Here is a 20,778-nt window from a genome sequence, read left to right as displayed (position 1 = left end):
GACGAGAGGTGACCAGGGCGTGTACCACTAGTGGGAGCTGATGAACAGGAAGGTAGGGTTGCAGCCTTCGTATGAGGTGTAGTTGGTACCAGGCTGCCCGGCTCACTGCCGAAATCTGAGCCTCCATGGACAGCCTGGAATCAAGCACAACCCCAAGGCTGCGGACCTGGTCCTTTAGGGGTAGACTCACCCCATTGAACTTCAGGTCAATATCGCCCAACCTTCTCTTGTCCCCCACAAGTAGTACCTCGGTCTTATCAGGGTTCAACTTCAGCTTGTTCCTTCCCATCCATCCACTCACAGATTCCAGGCAGTTGGACAAGGTCTCCACAGCCAACTCTGGTGAAGATTTAAACGAGAGATAGAGCTGAGTGTCATCCGCATATTGATGACACTGCAGCCCAAATCTCCTGATGATTGCCCCCAGCGGCTTCATATAGATGTTAAATACCATGGGAGAGAGGATAGAGCCCTGTGGCACACCACAATTGAGAGGCCAAGGGTCTGATACCTCCTCCCCCAACGCTACCTGTTGGTACCTGTCGGAGAGAAAGGAATGGAACCACTGTAATACAGTGCCTCCAATTCCCAATCCCTCCAGGCGAAGTAGAAGGATACTGTGGTCGACAGTATCAAAAGCCGCTGAGAGATCGAGGAGGACAAGAAAGGTGGATTCTCCCCTATCTAATGCCCTCCTCAAATCATCTACCAGAGCGACCAAGGCTGTTTCAGTTCCGTGACCAGTCCTGAAACCCGATTGGTATGGATCCAAATAATCCGTTTGCTTGTAGCAACTCTGTTGGTATGCCATCTGTTCCTGGTGATTTGTTTCTTCCAAGTATTTTAAGAGCAGCTTTTACCTCACATTCTAAAATTTCTGGTTCTTCATCATGCTTTTGCTACATCACTTCTCACTACTGGAGCAACTCCATTCTCGTTTCCTGAATAAAATATTTTGTAGTTGCCTGACTGAAAGTGTCCCATTCCTGTCCATTTTAATTCACTTACGCCAAGTATTATAATATTGATACATTCGATTTCTTGCTTGAGAATGTTTCACACATTCTATGTTCCTATTGTGTATGTCGTACAACTCCAGACTCTCCTTTTGCATCTGTGCACATCAGCCTCTGGGCTTCCTTTCACCTTTAACCCAGCTGCGTCATTAGTCACAGTGCTACTCGTACTTGTCCGTTGTTCTTCCCCAGTCGCTCGGTGAGTGCCTTCTGACCTGGGGGTCTCATCTTCCAGCACTATCTTGTGTTGCATTTTGGATACTCTGTTCATAGGGTTTTCATGGTAAGAGTATTCAGAGGTGGTTTACTATTGCCTTCCTCTGAGTCTGGATGTATCTTAGTCTGGTGTCTCAGCTTTGACCATTCCGCCTTGGGTGCCCCTGCTAGGAGTCTAGCCTCTTGGTCTAGACTCCTGATGGCATTGCTGTCAGCTTCTTCAACACTCTCAGATCCCCTCACCACATTAAGATGTGCATCCTAGAGGGCTTTGTGGCTTGTGTGTCTTAAACAAATCCCCTCTTTGGCCTAAAAGCAGGAGTGTTCCTTGCCATGCACCTGCCATTCCTGTCAAAGAGACTCTGACAGGACTCCTTTGCAAGCCCCACCAAACTGAATCCAGTGAGGAGCTGTTGAGGGATAGGATACTCAAACATTAAACCAGCTTAAAGAATCAGAACCAATAACAGCCAGTTGTAAGGCAAGCTACATTAGATTTATCAAGCTTTCTGATTTCTACAACCACACATCAAGATTTCTCATGGACCATTGAGCATTTTGTCTAACTGTATTTTGCTATTGGCTGTGTTCATGCAAAAAGCAAGTTGAGTTGATCTTCTTGCAAATTAAATAGGAGTAGCTTTGCTGTGTGGCCCTCTTTGAATAATTAAATGCTGTGCTATTTAGATATTTGTGGGTTGGTTTTTAAAAAAAAAATATCTAGGGATTTGGGAAGGGTGGGCACAGGGTTACTTTACAGTGTTAAAGGGAGCTTTGCAAAGGGAGTTGCCAGGTGAGGCAAGTCCTCATTGTAGGATGTCTTGTCAGGATATCACTCCTCATAGTCTGTGACTTCACAGGCAAATCCAGTTCCAGTAGAGTTAGGAATTGCTCCTGGAAAAAGCTGATACAAAGGAATGAAGTCCTTGTATCAAAGCTTGATTCCTACTCCAGACTTTAACAAGTTTTGAAATAAAATACTGTCTCAGCTGTGATGCCTGAAGATAAATCACATGGCAACATAAAGCAAAGCATTTATGGATGCATGAGCGTGTGTATATGTATGTGGTGGAATCATCATTGTTTTAAAAATTCATTTTCCTTTAGAAATAGAGGCGCTGTTAAAACCTATGTGGGAGGGAACCTTAAATCTAAATGTGTCGAAGGTAACAGTCATGCTGAGCCCACACAGAGGAGATCCATCAGACCTTTGCTTTTATAGCACAAATGTTCACAGGAGAAACTGCAGGCCTGCCAGTGTAGCATGCCTCTCTTTCCCAAATAGAGTGCTTTAGTACCTTGGTGTACATAACTTAACAATAACAACAAAAACTCAAAGAGGAGGAAAACAAGACTCTGTGGAGCCAATGCATTAAGTCATAGCAATAAAGCATCCTGTGTCTGGAGTTCTTTAAGTACTTTTCTTATATTGGGCCACAGGTATTAAACAACAGAAGTATTTACTGTATCAAGCACCATACTGTCAAAGCTATGGTAGGCTGCAAGGAAGGCACAGAGTTAATAGCTAGAGTTTGTAGGAAAGCTTTGACCCAGTCGCTGAGCTCAACAGCTTTCTGCCCACCTATCCTGTGGGTTTTTAATTTGGGCATAAGCGATCTAAACTGAGGGTGAGCAGTGAGGTAGTGAAGTTTGCTAAAACAAGAAGGGGTCGCAAAGAGCTCCAAAAGGATCTCTCCCGACTGGGTCAGGGGACAGTAAAATGGCAAATGCTATTCAATGTAAGCAAGTGTAAAGTGATGTGCATTGGGACAAAAAAAAATCGTAGCTTCACATTTATACCCATGAGGTCTGAATTGGCAGTGACTAAGAAGGAGACCTTCAGGTCATAGCGGATAGCTCAGTGAAGATACTGACCCAATATGTGGCAGCTGTGAAAAATGTGAATTCCATGTTATGAGTCATTAGGAAAGAGACTGAAAATAAAACTCTCAGTATCGTAACGCCTTTCTACAAACCTTTGGTGCACCCACACTTAGCTGCAAACGCACCATACATTGAAGCACATTATTTCCCACGGAGACTCCTGGGACCTGTAGTTTCACCCTCACAGGGCTACAATTTCCAGCACCCTTGGCAAGCCACAGTTCCTAGGATTCTTTAGAGACAATAATGTGCTGTAAATGTATGGTAATTTACAAAGCCACTGTGTATAGTTCTGGTTGCCACACCTCAGAAAGGATATTGTAGAGTTGGAAAAGGTTCAGGAAAGGGGAACCAGAATGATCAGGACGGAGGGTGGGGAAAGGTCACATTTAGGGCTTTTTAGTGTAGAGAAAAAGTGACATGATAGAAGTGTGTAAGATGGTGCATAGTGTGAAAAAAAATGGATATGGAATTTTCTTCCTGTCATAATAGTAGATCCAATGAAGCTGAATGGCAGAAAATTCAGGACAGCATGCCGTTAAACTCTGGGATTTGTTCCAACAAGATTTAATGGCGGCCACCAAGTTGGCTTTAAAGAGGGATTAGACAACTGTATGGAAGGTAGGCCTTTCAGTGGCTATTAACCATGATGGCAACGTTCTCCCTCCATTGTCAAGAAGTAGTATGCCTCTGAATGCCAGTTGTTGGGAATCACGGATGGGGCAGGGCTGTGGCACTTACGTCTTGCTTGTGGGGATCCTGGAGGCATTTGGCTGGCCATTGTGAGGACAGGATGCTGGGCCAGATGGGCCTGATCCAGGTGAGCTTTTAACACTTATGTTTTTATCCCACCCCATTAAATCTCTGTTTACCAAGTTTGGCCATTTCAGAAAGCACCAGAGCCCTAAGGCATGATGGTTGTTTCAGTCCTGTCCTCTAGGAAGATGGAAGCGTGAAGCTGTTCTCCATTGTAGGCCATTAAGCTATTGAGGCTTTAAGTACTCATTCAACCCAAACCTTCATTCACTCTCTTTTTAATGCTATATAATATTCTATAATATTATATATAAAAGCAACTAGTCAGGCAGATTTGATGTTTTTCTTAACAAAGTTGACATAATTTATCGGGATGTCTGAATCATTTGGAGCCTGCATTCTTAACTTTAAAACAGTTGCCTCTTTTATACATGTTAATTGCTAGATTTTTATTTGCTAAATATTAGGTGTCAAACGTGAAACCGAGTAAAGTTGAATGGCTGAATAAGATTAGGAAGAGCTAGTTTTTATTTAACTACTTTTCAAATAGCTGAGCTTCAATCAAGGCACAAGGCAAACCTGGAGATCAGCTATTACAGATACATGAATAAAGTTCCAATGCCCCAAGACAAATCAAGATATTATGAATTTATGGTGAATATTACTTCCTTCTACGCATTCTGAAGAAAAGCCTAGCATTCTGTCAGTCCACATTCTTGAGAATCTCAGGATCGTGTTGGGCAGAATGACAGCTGTCACTGGCAGAAGAGGAATTCACCTGGCACATTTATTAATTTATTTAAAACATTTATATGCCTCCCTTCATCATGTTACATTACAGCATAAGAACAATGCAATAAGATACAAAAATGTAAAAGCAGGAAAAAAGACAATATTTAAGTGTTTTAAGAGAGGAGTTTGCAAACTGTTTTCACAATGAATCAAACTCAAAACAATCTCATAGTGGCCAACCAGGCCTGCAAGCAGGACTTGAACACAACAATATTCTCCCCACTTGTGGCTTCCAGCAGCTGGTATATAGTGCCGGTAGTACTTCTGCAGTTGTGCCATTGTGGTATACGCAGTCCTCTTTTGGGAAGCGGTAGCATGCTCTCGGACAACATAGCGCTGAACCTTGTTGTTAACACTGTACAGGCACTGCTGCTGGCATTGTGTGACCACTAGCAGTGCTGGTCAGTGTTCAGACTGCAGCAGAAAAGGTGGGGAGCCTCAGTAAAATCCACACACACCCAACTTCCATGTTCACTTTAACCAAATCATTCAGTAGTTTTTTTATAGTTGCGGGACCATCATAAAAGGTGAAGGGGAGCTGGCCCCCATCTGCCCCACTGCAATCTGAGCACCCTTACTACTTGACCCTATAAGAAGTTGGAAACCAGCCTTCCAACTGCCGTCCTCCTGCCCTGCTGCGTCCTCCTTCACACACGTTCTGGGAGGCTCTTTGGAGGAAAGGCCAGCCACGCTCCCATATATATTAACATCTTAATGGGAAAGCTGTGCATGTGTATACATTTACTACTCTCTCTGACAAGAGGGAATTACATGTCAGAAGGATTTGTAGCGTCTGTAATTGAATTGGTGCTGAGAAAAGGAAATCTTAAGGAGGAATAACACATTAGGATTAGTAAATAATGTGGCATTTTTGTCAGAGACTGCCTCCTAGGTTGGCCCTCTTCAGCACTGTACTGGCAAATTCCCACTCCCCCCTTCCTTCTTTAACTAAAGAGACAATGTTAGCTGGGACAACCATTTCAGCTTACACCTATTTTTAAGGTCAACATTTGTTTCAAAAGCAAACAGCTGCATTCTCTCTCCAGCCCTGCCACCCTTTTCTGGCACAAGTCTTTCGGTGCAAGAAAGCCATTTTGATTGACATCAGTCTATGGATAGTCAGTGATTATCCCATATATATGCATACACACACTATATAGATGTAGATATATAAATGCTCAATGGGCTGAGTTGGAGCTTGCTATAAAATCTACTAGCCCCTGCCTTCTTGTTTGCTGCTTTGTTCATAATGAGCGATAATTGTTGCATACGAATTTCTGCAAACCAGGAAGGTAATTTGTGCCAGCAGAAAACTGTTAATTTTGTGTGCTACTTCATACGTGTTGTCAAGAGCATTTCTGCAGGGCTGCTGGACGTCTGGGTTTGTAGATTGTAACTTTTAAATTGCTAGCTCAATAAGCAGATAAATCTCTTATTTCAACTGGGAATACTTTTTTTGGCACTTGGAAGACTTCAAAGGAAAAGTGTTACATAAAGAAGTGAAAATGCCTGATCTAATACCTTGTGACACTTTGAAATAAAAAAATTGATTTGCTTCCAGAAGCGTCTAAAAATAGAAAGGCTCATTCCAGTATTGCACCTCACACAGAAGAGACCACCAGCTGGTTCTGCGGTTTGTTTTTGTGTGTTTTTTAAGTTTTCGGAAACCACTCAAGTATAAGTCGTCAAATCTCATCTTTGCATTTTCCATTTAAAAAAAAAAAAAGTAAATTGCAAGTGTAAAATGTCCCTGAGGCTTTTCTCCTAAAAATGGATAAGCAACCAAAGTGCCTTTAGAGACGCAGAAGTCTAAGAAGAGATGCAGGTGGGTGCTTTTCTGCAGAAGTAGCGTCTGTTCCCCAGTTTCCAGTACCCAAGAGGGGTGGGATGTTTGCAGATGAGGAGGGGAGGTCTGTCACTACGGAATCGGATACTTGGATGACTTCTGTCTGAAAAGTTTCCCTGGAATATGAATTTATTTATTTATTTATTATACTTTTATACCGCCCCATAGCCGAAGCTCTCTGGGCGGTTTAGTAACTAAAAACATATACAATTTAAAAATACATCTTTAAAAAAACAATTTAAAACACAATTTAAAAATTTAAAACAATATAAAACACATGCTAAAATGTCTGGGAGAAGAGGAAGGTCTTGACCTGGCGCCGCAAAGATGACAGGGTTGGCGCCAGGCATAGACCACAGGTTGGGGTCCCCTAAGTGCTGCAGGATCCCAGGCAGGCAGCATGGTCAACAGTCAGGGATAATGAGAGTTCCACGCCAGCAACATCTGGAGAGTCACAGGTCCAACACCCCTGCCTTTACTCTAGTAGTATTGCAGGAGATCTAACAATATATTTGGATAGTCTTTTTTTTAAAAAAAATTTTAAAACACCCTGAAAAACAATTCCAACAGAGATGCAGACTGGGATAAGGCCTCTACTTAAAAGACTTGTTGAAAGAGGATGGTCTTCAGAAGGTGCCAGAAAGATAACAGGGCACCTGTCTAATATTGAAGGGGAGGGAATTCCACAGGGTCAGTGCCACCATACTAAAGGTCTGCTTCCTATGTTGAATGGAATGGGCCTCCTGATAATGATGGTATCTGCAAGAGGCCCTCACCTGCAGAGTGCAGTGATCGACTGGGAGTATGAGGGGTAAGATGGTGTTTCAGGTGTCCTGGTCCTGAGCTGCATAGGACTTTGTACACCAAAACCAGAACCTTGAACTTGGCCCAGTATGAGGAACTCAGTGCATCTCACAGCAGATGTGAAAACAACCCAAACTATAAAAACAGTCATATATGCAACCAAAAAAACCATTTAAACGGCACAGTAGATAATCAGGCTGAAAAGAGAACAATGTGATTCACATGTACAAGAGACCTCAGACTTGTGCAAAAAGAAAGAAAGGTGCTCTAGGAGTAACAGTCATGGACTGCTTAAATATTCCAAACATGTGAAGTTGACCTGCAAGTATTTATTGTTGGTTATTTAATTGAAAGGAGGAATATAGACTGGAGGCATAGGATGTGTCGAGTGTGTCAATGCCCAGCCTATTTACGGCTAAGTGGGAAGTAGAGTAGGGCTCTCCCTAGCTGTGTGCCAATTGGGGTGAGGGGTCCCATAGTAGGAGTTTGCCGAAGGCTGGCATGACCCTTGAAGAGTGAAGAGGTTCTTCTGTGTTCAATGAGGAAGACTGATGTAAAGGCACAAATGTGGGGTGGACTGCTAGAGGTTCTTCAGCAGGATAACACAGAAGTGAGGGGCATTCAAACTGAAAGTCACCGTGAGATGCTGTTTAAGTTGATTAATATTTGCAGCCTTTCTGTAGAGTAACTCTGTCATATATTTGCAGGCAGACTTGAAAAGGAGTAGTTCCTCTCGTTTGATGATCTAATAGAAGAAACATGAGCCTCCTATCCCTTAAGACAAAGAGGGCGCTCTAGACTGGCTCTACAGGTGTGATGCACATTGGCTTGCAAGCACCGAGCATCCACTGCACACAGGACTTACTTTTTAATTAACATGTACACTCAAAGATGGGATACTTAGCCATGCACAAAATAAAATAAACTCGGAGCATGCACTCTGCAAAGCTGCTGTTTTCATAGAAATAATTAAGAAAAATGTGAGCGCAGATCCCAGCGGAAGAAATCACATTTAATACTCAGCTGGCCAAAAGTGTGTGGTAAGCAGTACTCTGGCTTCTTTGGGAAGAGCCGCTTCTGTTGCCTTAATTGCAAATTGAACAGCAGCCATGGAGAGAGCTTGGCAAGTGAGTGGCATTGACACAATATTTCAGTTGGTCTGTTGTGGGACAGATGCTCAATTGGCGTAAATCAATGAAATGCCAGCAAGTGTCACTTCAGCTGTGCTGGCTATTTGTCAGTTGAGTTTCTGCTGCCCATCATTTTTGCCATTTGTGTCCATCTGGTGGGGCTCCTTGGCAAAAAAGGAGGTCCTCTCTTCAAGCACTGTAGAAAGAGCCTTGTGTTGTTTTCCCCCCAACATCACTAAAAATCACCCCAGTGTTAAAAGACCTTAAAGAATGCTTTTGTACATTCTACAGAGAGTCTAGGTATCTGTGGGAGCAACCACAGAAGTAAATGCCCTTTCAGGTTTGGGACAGAGATCCATTGAGGAACCTGGAACTTCCTGACTGGCTGATCAGGGGCATGAGCTTTTGCCTGTGTACTCCTCCCTCTACTCTGCTTGCACTACAGTCCTGTAGACTTTGGCAAACCTCTCTAAAAATCCATGGGGAAGAAGAGGTGCCCCCAGCTGGAACCTCCAGACTTTACCAGAACATGATAGCCATTACCCTCCCAGTGGAGTCACGTCAATAAATTATTGGCTCCTGCTGGGACGAAGGGCGGGATATAAATCAAATAATAAATAAATAAATAATCTGTTCGCTCCAATCTCAGAGATGCTTGGGATGAAATTGTTGATCAGCCAAACAACTTGATAGTACCATTTACTGTGGGAAGCAGTTTTGTCTTTCTTTTTTAAATAACCATGCTATATCTCATTTTGTGAGATAAATGTTTGGTTTCCCTACTCCAAGAGCCTGGAATTATGGAAGAACAGCATTTTTCCTTGGATCTTTTTGGCCATTTGGAATTTGTTCCACTTCCTTCTTGAAAAGTATGTCGTTACAGCTGTGTTTCCCAGGCAACTTGCTATTGCTGCCTCTACCAAATTTTGACCTCTGCATAAACACTGCCTGTCCAAACCAAGAGATAATTTGCAGCATACTTTTTATAATGTGTTAAGAGATGTCTCCATTTTCAGGGGACAGTCGTGCAAACTAGTACAAAGCAAGCCTTTTGGGCTGCTGCTTCATCCTTAATCCTAGTTAAATATCTTATAGGTAGATAACAGAGGAGCAACCCCAACAGCTTGTTCATTTAGCTGTGGGGAAAGCCCAGTGTGCAGAGCTCAGCTGGTGGGATACTTTGGCGAAGAGCACTTTCGTGCTTCTCCCAGCAGCTCAATGCTTCTGGTCCATTTTGTGTGGGCCTGTGAAGCCGCCAGATATCACTGATGCACATCCTCAGTTGCCTGTGTGTCGGCCTCTTGGCTTGCAGCGTGGCTGGGCTTGGTGGGCGGTGGCAGCTGACCTTACCCACTTCTATGCCCTGATGTGAACCTTTGTGTTTTTAAAAGTGATGGTGGTGGCAAGGAACATTCTGAAGGACTCTTCTCTTAATTGAAACTGTTTTTAATTAAACTGCACTTTACAGCACTCTCAGTCACGAGTTATTTACTTACATCCTTTGGTGCTTAATCTTGGAACAGAATTGGAAATATCAATAGAACGCATAAATCCTGAGCTCCTGCTGCAAGCAGTGTATCAGGTCTCGCCTCCAAAGAGCACCATTACCTTTAGCTGTCACGGACCTCTACACTTGATCGATAAACTTCAAATATTATTAGAGGTGGAGGCTTCAGAGATTGGCTCTGTTCTTTGGAGAGGGGCTGAGATAAATCTTTCTTAAAAATTGACTGGAATTTGCACACTCACTCTTCCTGGTGAGACACGTTTCTCCTAGGTGTCTGGGCAGCTGCAGGGGGTGGGTGGGGGAACAGATTTATTGCCTGTGTGCTTCTTGTAGTGAAAGATTTAAATGGTAAATCCTTCACATATGACTTCACAAATCATGTAAAGTTAAAAGAATTTTACCGTTTTTGTTGCTGCTGCTGCTGCTGCGCTTAAATTGTAAGGGATGACCAGTAAATCATTTTAATGGAGGTGTCACGGTTGAACTCAATAAAAAAAGAGGGGGGGACAGCGACAATGGTTTAGCTTCCATTCCAAAATGTTAATGTATTAATCAACGAGAGAATAATTGTTTTTTACTACATTATAAATCTTGGTTGCCATTAGAATTGCAGTGAGGGCTGTTGTAGCTGCATTCTTAAATTAAAATTGTTTACATTGCTATACATTAATTTTACACAGCCATACCTCATTCTGGGTTCATTTTGGAGTTTCTCCCCAGCCACGCAAGTCATTCCTCTCCAGGCAGAAGGCATCTCGGGGCAGGGGGGAGGGAGGAAGCAGCTTATAAAAGCAAATTAACTGCAGTGCAAGTTGTTAAATAAATAAGGAGGTGTGCAATGATTGCTCGCTATCTATACTTCCAAGAGATTTTTGTGGCTGAGATCAACCATCCTTCCCCTTGCTACATCCACAGAATGTGGAAATAAGCTTGAAATTATCAAGCTGTGCTTACATTAAGTGCTTCCTTCTTCAGTCAGCCAGCAATTTGAGAACAGGGCCCCTTTATCCTTGGAATGTTTGTGTCTTTCATATTTGGACGTGTAAATGGTTATTTGAGATGATATCATCTCGGTTAAATGCTAGAGAGATCAGTGTGGAATTTTTTTTCAGGGGGAAAAATGATGCAAGGTCCTTGTGCTTTGTTTCTCTTCCCTTCCCCCTGCCCCCAAGCATACCCATCCTGGCTTGCCCCGCTGCATTTTGAAGTCCCTCTGATGCTGCTTTCTGTCAGGAAGGCCTTGGTGTGCTGACTAGGCTGGTTTGGCTGCTGTCTTGCCCGAGCTGACTTGCCTGGGCTGTCCTCGTCCCCCTCGCTCCTTTAGTAGCAATAATGAAAAAGACAAACTGAGGTGGAGGGATATCCAGACTTGCAAGTAATGACTAAGGCGGGTAGTAATACTGACTGTTTTCCAATTATGGCAGATTCTCGAGCAGGTGAGGAGAGCGCCATCACTGCTGTGGACCATGCTGTGATTGGTGGAGTCGTGGCCGTGGTGGTCTTTGCGATGCTCTGTCTCCTTATCATTCTGGGACGATACTTTGCAAGACACAAAGGTAAATCGGCAACAGTAGAGCTGAACTGCATGTTTGCCAACAAAAACAGTGGGGAGAGGTTCATATACCCCCCCCACACACACACACACAATCCATTTACTTTTTGTGTGAGAGTGAACTGTTCGGTCCATGTTTGCAGCTGCTCTTTTCCTAATCTGCCACTCTGGCACCATTTTTTTTAAAGGGGGCTCTTCCTGAGGCAGTCCAGCCAATTAGGGATCATGTAAGCAACAGGATGTCATAACATTCTCATACAGCCAATCAGATTTGGGTACGTAATTATGTCACATTCATATCAGAGTGAGGTCAGGAACCAGTGCTTTCATTTTCTTTGGCTGCATGGTAATGTCAGGAAGCGAAGGTAGATGGTATCACAAAGATGCCCATTCAGAAGAAAAGTAGTCCCCTCACTCTGATTTGAATATTTTTGCCTTTGTTTCTTAGGTATTCCCCTGAATGTTTGCAGAAAGTGGGGGTGCATTTCATGTGAAGAGTTTTGCGAAATGCACCCCTTTTTCAGCTCAGCTCTAGGCAGGGGCTCTCTACAACAGGAGTGGGTCATGGGTTCCGCTTCTTCCCCATGTGGTGTAAGGAGTATAGACTTTTCAAATCGGAAATGCAAGTGTCTGTAGTAAAAGAAAATTCTTAAGAACATTTGCCGGGTGATTGGACATAGAGAGGAGAGGGCAAGACACCCACCAAATGGCAAACACACTACTCTTAAAGGCATAAAGGACATGTTGCCATTGATGGGGATTTGTAAATACACGATTTTGCAACATGAGTGTGTTTTGCTTTCATGCTTCTTGTGGTTAGGACAGTTTGTATCCTACAACAGAAAGTGGCTAGCATGTAAAACTGAGGGAATAGGAGGAAGGAAACCCAAAATGCTAGAAAAATAAGTATTTATTTGTAATCCAAGCCCAACGCGTTTCAGCCTTTGTATATTTAGGCCTTCATCAGGGGAATAAAGGCTGGCAAGAAGTATCTTCCAATAAGCAAACTGCTTTCACCGATGCAACCGCCATGTTTTGCATGCAGAATGTCTCAGTATCACCCCTCAGCCTTCCAAGAAAATAAGTGGGAGTTTGGGGGAAAGACCTTTGCCTGGGGCTCTGCTGCCCCTAAGTCTAGGCAATGCTCGACCGGTTGTCTGACCTGGTATTCAACTCCTGCAGATTGTCCGCATGGGTGGTTGCTACCACCGTGGAGTCTACACACACACACTCCCTCCCCCCCCAGGAGTCACATCCCCTGCTGCCACTCTCTTTTCTAGGTACCTACTTCACTCACGAAGCCAAAGGAGCTGACGATGCGGCTGACGCAGACACAGCTATAATCAATGCCGAAGGGGGACAGAACAACTCCGAAGAGAAGAAAGAGTACTTCATCTAGCTCCGTTTGGATGTCCTTGAGGTGTCCAACTGCGGACAGTTACTGGCCCTGTGTAGAAGACAAAGACAGTGATGTTGGAAGTTGCTACCAGCTTACAGCTTTTTTAATTTGTCTCTTTTCCGTCTTTTCTTTTCCCTTCCAGTGCTGTTTATTTTATTTTATTTTTCTTTTAATGAATGGTTGGCAAAGTGTGTGGGAGAGTCGAGGATTGCCTAGGTGACAGAGTTCTTTGTGAAGAACGCTCTGCCGTTTGACACCTCACTTTCTTTGGGTTGTTAATTCCCGGGCCAAGTCCAGCTTGGGTTTAGTTTAGTCCCATCGTTTGCAGAAAATTCTGTGCCTTGTTTTATTTCTTCTTTCGTTGGAGGGATGAAGAGCAGATGGTTTCATAATCTTTTTGTTTTTCTTCCTAGCTTCTCTTGGAATTGCCTGCTGGGATCCCTTAAAAATAGTTTTATTTTATTTCTTTTCTTCTGAGCGCTTTACCTTTGTTTTTTTAAACTCCTGGGTTGATGTTTTTTGTTGTTGTTGTTGTTGTTTGAAACTGTGTCATCGAAGGAGAACCGGCACACCTTAGATCCCATCGTTTGAAATTCAGTGTCTTCATCATCCATTCTACTCCCTTGTCATGAGTGCTTGGAAGAACACACTTTTTAGGAGAATGGTTTGCAGCTGCCCATGTTTCCAACGCAGCGAAGACCACCAAATAGGCTGAAACTTCAGAAACATGCTCCGCTTTTCATTGAGACCTAAAACCATGCTGAGTTATCTGCAAGCAAAGTGGACCCCAGGAGAGCTGAGCCTGCCCTTTATTCTGGGTCTATAGACTCCTCTGTGCAGGACATAGTCATACTGTCTGGACAGGAACAGGGCACTGACCACATCACCCCAGTTCTTGCCCTAAACAGATGAGGGCTGCTACTTTCATTTGAGTTGTTACAGGAGGGAGAGCAGAGAGAGAGGAAATAAGAAGTTCTGCTCTTAATTATTTTCTGTTGCAAATGATGCTATCACTGGCTCCCAGTTGGCCTCACGTTGCTGTAATTTACAGGAAACTCGGGGGGGGGGACACCTCTGTGATGTGAAAGGGATGTGAATCGGCCAACTTCCTTCCTTTTCTTCATTATTAAGTTTTCTGTCTTGGTTTACTTTCCTCCTTTTTTTTTTTGTACTTTGTTAAAGAGGGCACAGAGAGAGGCGCTATGATTGCAGCCTGCAAGTACTGTACATTGCAGATACCTGTCATGCTGAGGTATCCAAAAAGAACCTGTGTGGAACTTTTCATTCCTTTGGATTCGACATCACAAAAGGCAGGAGAGGAGAGAAGAAAAGCAGGCTTGTTTTGATGCTGGACTGCCCCTGCATCTCTGTTCCAGAAAGGTCAGAGCAGAGGTGGAAAAACCAGCATGGAAGTTTTTCAGTTACTTAATCCAAACCCTTAACGCAGAGTGTGTGAGAGGTTGTGTTTCTGTTCCCCTCCCTGCTCTTTCCCTGACTCGCAGCCCTTGGCCTCCTTCCTTAAGAGCCATCTGCCAATAAATTACTGATCCTTGCATGATGGTAGTCATGGTGAAGAGATAACTAAAAATAAGTTTACCTTGTGAGCGTTGGAGATCTGAAGCCTTGGGAGAAAGAGAGCCAAGTGCAGGTGTCTGCCACTTCCCTTTCTTCCCTGGGGAGGGGAATGTGGCACCTCTTGTGGCAATGTGCTGCTTCTAAACCCTTTTTAAGAGGAAAAAGAGACACATAATGTGAATTAGAAGTATTACGATGAGGCTCCTGATAAGGGGTTGACATTGAGAAGATGGCTGACTCATGAGGAAACACTTCAGTTGCCTAAATAAGTAAGGATTTTGAATGATGAATTTTTGTGACTGTCGTGTACATGCAAAGATTTATTAGGGAAAAATATCATCTCTAAATGTCAGTGTTTGTGTTTTAAAAGGCTTTTTAAAAACACTTGTGTGGGGGGGTATTATTATTATTTATTATTATTATTATTAGCAGAGCCATTTAAATGCTACCTTTCCATAATGGATGTGGCACACAGAACAAGATACTTTTTGTTTTGGTATTTACCTTCCCCACCTCCACCCCCTTTTGGAACCATGAAAATGCAATTCAACTTTTTCCTTCTTCGGCAAAGTTTTGTACCTCTTGTTTCTTTGCCTTCTGTACCACTTGAGACAACAGACCAACCACACTGAAGGGCAAGGACAGCTACTGAAAGATTGTGAGGAGGGGGGGGCGCTTTTTCTACACGTTTATCACAGATCCGGCACCCTGTTCCCTGAGCAGCTCATCTTTGTTTTGAAGAGTGTACAGTAGTGCAGTGTTCCCAATGTGACTTTGACTTAATAATGTTGACATGTCTCAGGTTCATGTGTTTTGATTGGTGTTTTCCGTCTCAGGTAGATCGCAAAAATTTTGGCCCCACACTTTGGAAAAGAACACAACGAGCAACCACAACAGGAAATGATGGGTTTTAGTTGTATATCAAGTTTAAAGGGGATTAATTCTTTTGTTCCTGCAAGTATACAGTGCACTGTTTGAAATGTATTGTTAAGTACTGATTTGTACAGGGTTAGATTACAAGGATTTTGTTAAGAGTGGAAAAAGAACAAACTTGTTTCTTGTGGACTTGCAGTTTGGAAATTTTTCTTGGGGTTTGTGGTCTGGGTTTTTTTTTTAACATCAACAACAACAACAAAGACTGTTGACAAGAAAAATAAGGGAACTGCATAATTGATGCCAAATAAGCTTGTTCTTTACTCACCGTTGACCTCTTTTACTTTTGCCCCCGTAGGCCGATTCTGTTTAAGGTGTCCATGGACGATGTTGCAGTGTAAGAAAACGCATATTCATATCTTCCCATTCACATTTTGTATTGGTTCATGTATACCATTTTTACAAGAAAAAGAAGTACTATAAAGTATCTGTCTTCTTAATAAAAACAAATTAATGTTACAAAACTACTTTTCAGCCTGGCTTTGAACTCTTTCTCTGCAGTGTGTACAAGGAATGGTCCGAGTAGGAGGCAGGGCGGTCATGGGCCCTGGGTGGATCCTTCCGAAAGAATTCTCGGCCCTGTGTTGGGAAGGCCACAGACTCTGCATGTGTAAGCTCACCAGCCCTTCCCATACACACACGGCGCCTGGACCGTCTTAGGCTGGCTGGGGTGGTGGCAGGTGCTTCTGTGAGGTGAACCACGGGGCCTGCTCCTAAGCTTCTTGTTGTGTAGCCAAAGCGGTGCCTTCCAACCATTGTGGACTACAACTCCCATCAGCCCCTGCCAGCATAGCCCACGGTCAGGGATGTTGCAGTCCTGCAGCATCTGGAGGGCACCAGGTGGCTACCCCACAGTGCAGGGCCAGCCAAAGTTACATATATTTGAGCGGCTCTGGGTTCTGACCTTCATTTCTGCCCCCCCAAAAGCACCCAAGCCCTGTGTGCCCTCTTCTTCCACCATTCCCAATTGCAACCATTGCTTCAGGGCTAACTGTGGAGCCCCTGCCACTGACAGCATGCCACCTCCTGCCCACCGCCTCTCACGTTCTGGAACACCTGCGAGCAGGCAAGGAAATGTCTCAAAACTGGACGTGCTAAATGGCGTTTGCTGTTCCTTGCTCAAGTGTGTAGTATTTTAGAGCGTCCTCTTTCGCTAAGTTATTTGTGTAGAAATGCCCTCTGATGTAGCTGGTTGGGGAGGTTTACTTCCTGAAGCCCCAGTGGTTTCCTGGCCTTATTTGGGAAGATGATAAAAGGCAACCTGTTTTCTCAGCAGCAGGCAACAGATTCTACATCAGCCAAAGACATTTCCCAGGTGGCCATTGGCGGGTGGCCCTGAGGTAGTATGTGGGCTCTAACTGGTGCCATTGTTCACCATCCTGTGGAAGCCAGAAAAGGAAAATTAGCTCAATAGAAAAGGCTCTTTTCCTTGGAGAAATCCTGTGCTTATGCTTTCTTCTGGAACACTAAAACCACAGCACTGTTTTTCTCAACATCTTTTTTTAAAAAATGTTGCTCCTTTTAGCATCAAGTTGCTAAAGAGGAGAGGAGCAGGCCCAGGACTTGCCTACCTGTCAGGAGCTGGCCCTCTGCCCTGCTGTCTGGGGCTGAGGCACAGCTGATGCTTTAGGGTCTCCCTTTCCTCCTTGAGACCAGCCTCTCAGTCAATTCTGCAAAATGAAACAGGAAGAGGATGCTAGCTGGCTGGTGGGTCGTCCTGATTTTGCCCAAAGTGGCCAGCTTTTGGGCCCTCATTTCTGCTCAGCCTGTTCCCTCAGTGAGCCACTTTCCTGAGCCTAGTGCCAGTGCTAGATTGTCTTTTGTGCTCTCTGTGTGTGGGATGAAATCCTGTCTTGCTTTTGGCCTGGACCTGGTTGCACCTTAGAACAGATTCTGCTCAGTCTTACCTTTCCAGCCTGTATTCACAAAAGTCGTTTTATGTTTTGGCTAACTCTACTGCTACAGCAGTAGTAGTTGCATTTGAAGGTGAGGAGGGGCACAGAAATAGCTTTCCTGGGCCCCTCCGCCCCAGCTAATGGCCAGATCAATAGTCTAGGCTATTGGGGCACTTCAGCCTTCCCTGCCCATGGTTTCCTGGTGCTGGCGGCACCCATAAGGAGGATACGCTCCTTTAAGGTTAAACATATATTTGGGGAAGGGCTGTAGCATCTGCTTGGCTTGCAGAGGGTCCCCAGGGAGGACTGGGAAAAGACTCCTGCCTGAAACCGTGGAGAGCCTCTGCCAGTCAGTATAAGCCGTATTGAGCTAGATGAGACCAATGGTCTGGCTCTGTACAAAGGGACTTTTGGGCTAGAACCTGAGACAGAGAGAGAGAGCATGTTAAATAACTTTCTTGGAGATCCGACAGCCACCTTCAGTAATGTGTTTCTACTGGCAATTAAAAATGCTTCTGTTCACCCAGGCATCTGTGGATTGCTGATCGCTGGGTCTTTTGTTGTGTGATTTACTCTTTGTGCTTTTTTATTTGTTTTAATGAAGGTTATGATTTTATTCTAATTGTGCTGCTTTGATACGCTACATGAAAAGTGGTATATACCTCTTTTTATATTTAAATAAATTGCCAGTGATGGAAGGCAGAGGGCATTTGGGCAAACTGAGGCGGCCCCGGGCAAACGGCTGACTGCTGTGTGCAAAGTGAGTGTAGCTCCCCTGATGACTCCTCCACAGAGCATCGCCTTTCCCAGTTTCCACACAATAAGCAATCGAAGGATGGAAGTGAATCAGAGGTCAGGAGTGTCGGTCTGAGGACCTGTGATGTTTTTCCCGACCACAGCAGTGTTATGTTTTCATCTCTCTCTGAAAGTGGGGGGGGCGCGGATGCTAATTCTTTTTGTGAACTGTTAGCTCCATAGTTCATTTGTCCACACCTGTCAACGAGTTAAATGGCATGTTTGTCGTTGAGAGGCAGAAAAACAATGGAATATGCGAGGCGGTTTGCATTGTGCATCCGTGGATTTCCAGGAGGATTCATGGCCATCCTTATTACCACATGGAACACCATTCTGGACACGTGTGTATCTGTTCATTTTATTTACTAAATTTGTGTATTGCTTTTCAGACAATATTCCTACCAAAATGGTTTACAATAAGAATTGAAATGCTCAACACAGAGCAAAACACTGTGCCCATCTACAATCACAGTGGTGATTCCTTCCTGGCCAAAGTAAAGCCGCTGCAGGAACAACATCTGAAGAATTTGCTTTGGATTCAATTCCCACAAAGTGCGTCGCTGTTTTGTGTCCGAAAGGCCAAGCCAGAAGCTGGGAGCGGGTGTGGAGAGATGAAACGTGTGAATTCACAACGAAGGAAGACAGTCAAGAATTGGCCTGCATCAAAATGATGTCATGGTGTGGACGTTTTTAAGGTTTCCACGATTATTCTGATCGTGCTACTTCGATAGCCTGTGGTTTCACAAGGGCTTAGCTATGAAAGGAAAACTGGTGCAGTTTCTGAACCTAACCCTTAAAGCCTCATAGAATCAGCATGGTGAAAACAAGAGCCCTTACCATGGGGCAGGGAATCAAAGATTGCTGCTCCTTTCCAGACTCGTCTGCCTCCTCCTTAACATGCACGGCGCCTCGTTGCCTCATATTCCCAACCTGATAGCCTTAAATCTTCCTTAAGTGATATCTTCTCAGGTTAATTAATCTCCAGGCTTAAACTTGCTGTGAGCAGCAGGCAGTCTGTCCTGAAGTCAGCAATGTTACGATTGCATCTCCTAATACTGTTTATCCTGCATTAGTGTTTACTTAAGGAGAAAATTGATCTGTAATTGATATTTCAATCTTCCAGAGCTGATGTTGGGAGAGACTTAAAAGCAGCCTTTTAGCAGCAGACAAAATATTCAAATCTAGGAATTGGGCAGGGAATATTTATATGTGTAGCTTTCCTCCACCTCAAGTGCCCCACGCTGGGATCAAGAAATCAGTGTTGGGATGTGAGGCATGTGCGCGCGCGTGCTTTTAAAGGGTTTTGCAAAGAGGTTAGGCAAATGCATTGATGTTTATTAGTGGCCACTGGTCATGGCCACTGGTATTTCACTGGCTGTGCGCATGTCCTGCTTGTAGGCTTGAGGCATCTGGTTGGCCACTCTGGGAAACGGCTCTGGACTAGATGGGCCTATAATCTGACTCTGCAGGGCTGCTCTTAAATTCTTGTGTGCCTTTCCCCCTCACTATTGCTTATGCTTTTCTCACTTGGAGTCAGCAACAAAGACACAATCCTAATTCAGAATTACTTGTTTGATTCAGCATGTGCTTCCCTTCTCACACTCGCAACTCTTCCATTTAGTCTGACGTGACTTGTCTTTGGACCTTTTTCTTCAGAGCCTGCCTCTCTGGAAATCAAGCTCTGGGGAAGCTTCAGCGTTCTCTGCAGAAAAGGGAGACGGAAGTCATTTTGTGTCTGATGAACTGATGTGGGCTACAGAAAGAAATGTCTTGGACTTGGGGATGGGGGCCTGCTGTGCTTCTTACTTGCCCTTTTAGAAATGGAACCACTAAAATGTTGGCGAAACCAGAGGGAAGAGAGAACTGTTGAGTGCCAGACTTTGCCAGGAACCAGGACATGCTGGGCTGTTTTGGCCCACGGGCACAAAACTTCCAATCAAGGCTGAGCAAGGCAATGGGGGGGGCTGCACTTGCAGCCCTAGGAGCAGACCGCAAGAAACACACAGCTGGAGCCTGAACATGCAGTGGGCAAGTCCTGCTCTGTCAATTGGGGAAGGCAAAGGGAGCCCTGGCTGATTAGTACTTGCATCAGAGCGATGCAATAAAGAGGCTTTGTCCTGGCTGCTGATCACATCAACTGATGTTGCCCACCCCTATATCTCTTGTGCTTCGGAAGGGGGGGTGAGTTGGCATGACCACACACACGTCCAGGCAGCTTGCTAGGCTAAGTTCAGCCCATGAACTTTCCCTTCATATTATTTCATGTCTTAATTGGCATTCTATGTTACATAACTTGGCATTCCACAGTTTATACATGAGGAGTTGCATTGCGTAATCCTGCATTATAAAAAGGTGGATTCAAATATCAGGGGACGGATAGTAGTAGCAGAGCTTTTTCTGGGATAAAATAGAACTTACAAATCCTCATATAATGCACCCAACATGCAACAGTAAAGCAGGTTGAGAAAATTAGCTGGATCAGAATTAACTCATCTGGAAGTTTTTTAGAGTTTGGCATAGCAGCAACATGGAGAATTTTCAGCACAAGAGCCGAGTGTATTATGTTGATGCTATTCAAAGGTGGTTGGTGTTCTTTGGCAGAGCTGCATGATGTTTTTACTCTGAGCTCAGATTCTTAGAAATACCTGAAACTCATGTGGCTGCCAACCGAGCGCCAA

General features: G+C 44.1%; 1 protein-coding gene across 6 annotated transcripts in view; it reads left to right on the top strand.

The window, feature by feature from the left end:
• Positions 1–15,877, top strand: part of CADM1 (cell adhesion molecule 1) — a 340,519-nt gene extending 324,642 nt beyond the window's left edge. For all 6 annotated transcript variants that reach the window (XM_061592257.1, XM_061592255.1, XM_061592256.1 and 3 more), the window contains 2 exons: positions 11,376–11,507; positions 12,784–15,877. In XM_061592257.1, the coding sequence (XP_061448241.1) occupies positions 11,376–11,507; positions 12,784–12,902 (251 nt within the window). In that variant the 3' untranslated portion in view covers positions 12,903–15,877. The remainder of the gene's footprint in view (positions 1–11,375; positions 11,508–12,783) is intronic.
• The last annotated feature ends 4,901 nt before the right edge of the window (positions 15,878–20,778 follow it).

This window comes from Rhineura floridana, chromosome 12 (genome assembly GCF_030035675.1).
Source record: "Rhineura floridana isolate rRhiFlo1 chromosome 12, rRhiFlo1.hap2, whole genome shotgun sequence".
In the NCBI taxonomy this organism is placed as follows: Eukaryota; Metazoa; Chordata; class Lepidosauria; order Squamata; family Rhineuridae; genus Rhineura; species Rhineura floridana.
This window is presented reverse-complemented; position numbering and strand designations above follow the sequence as displayed.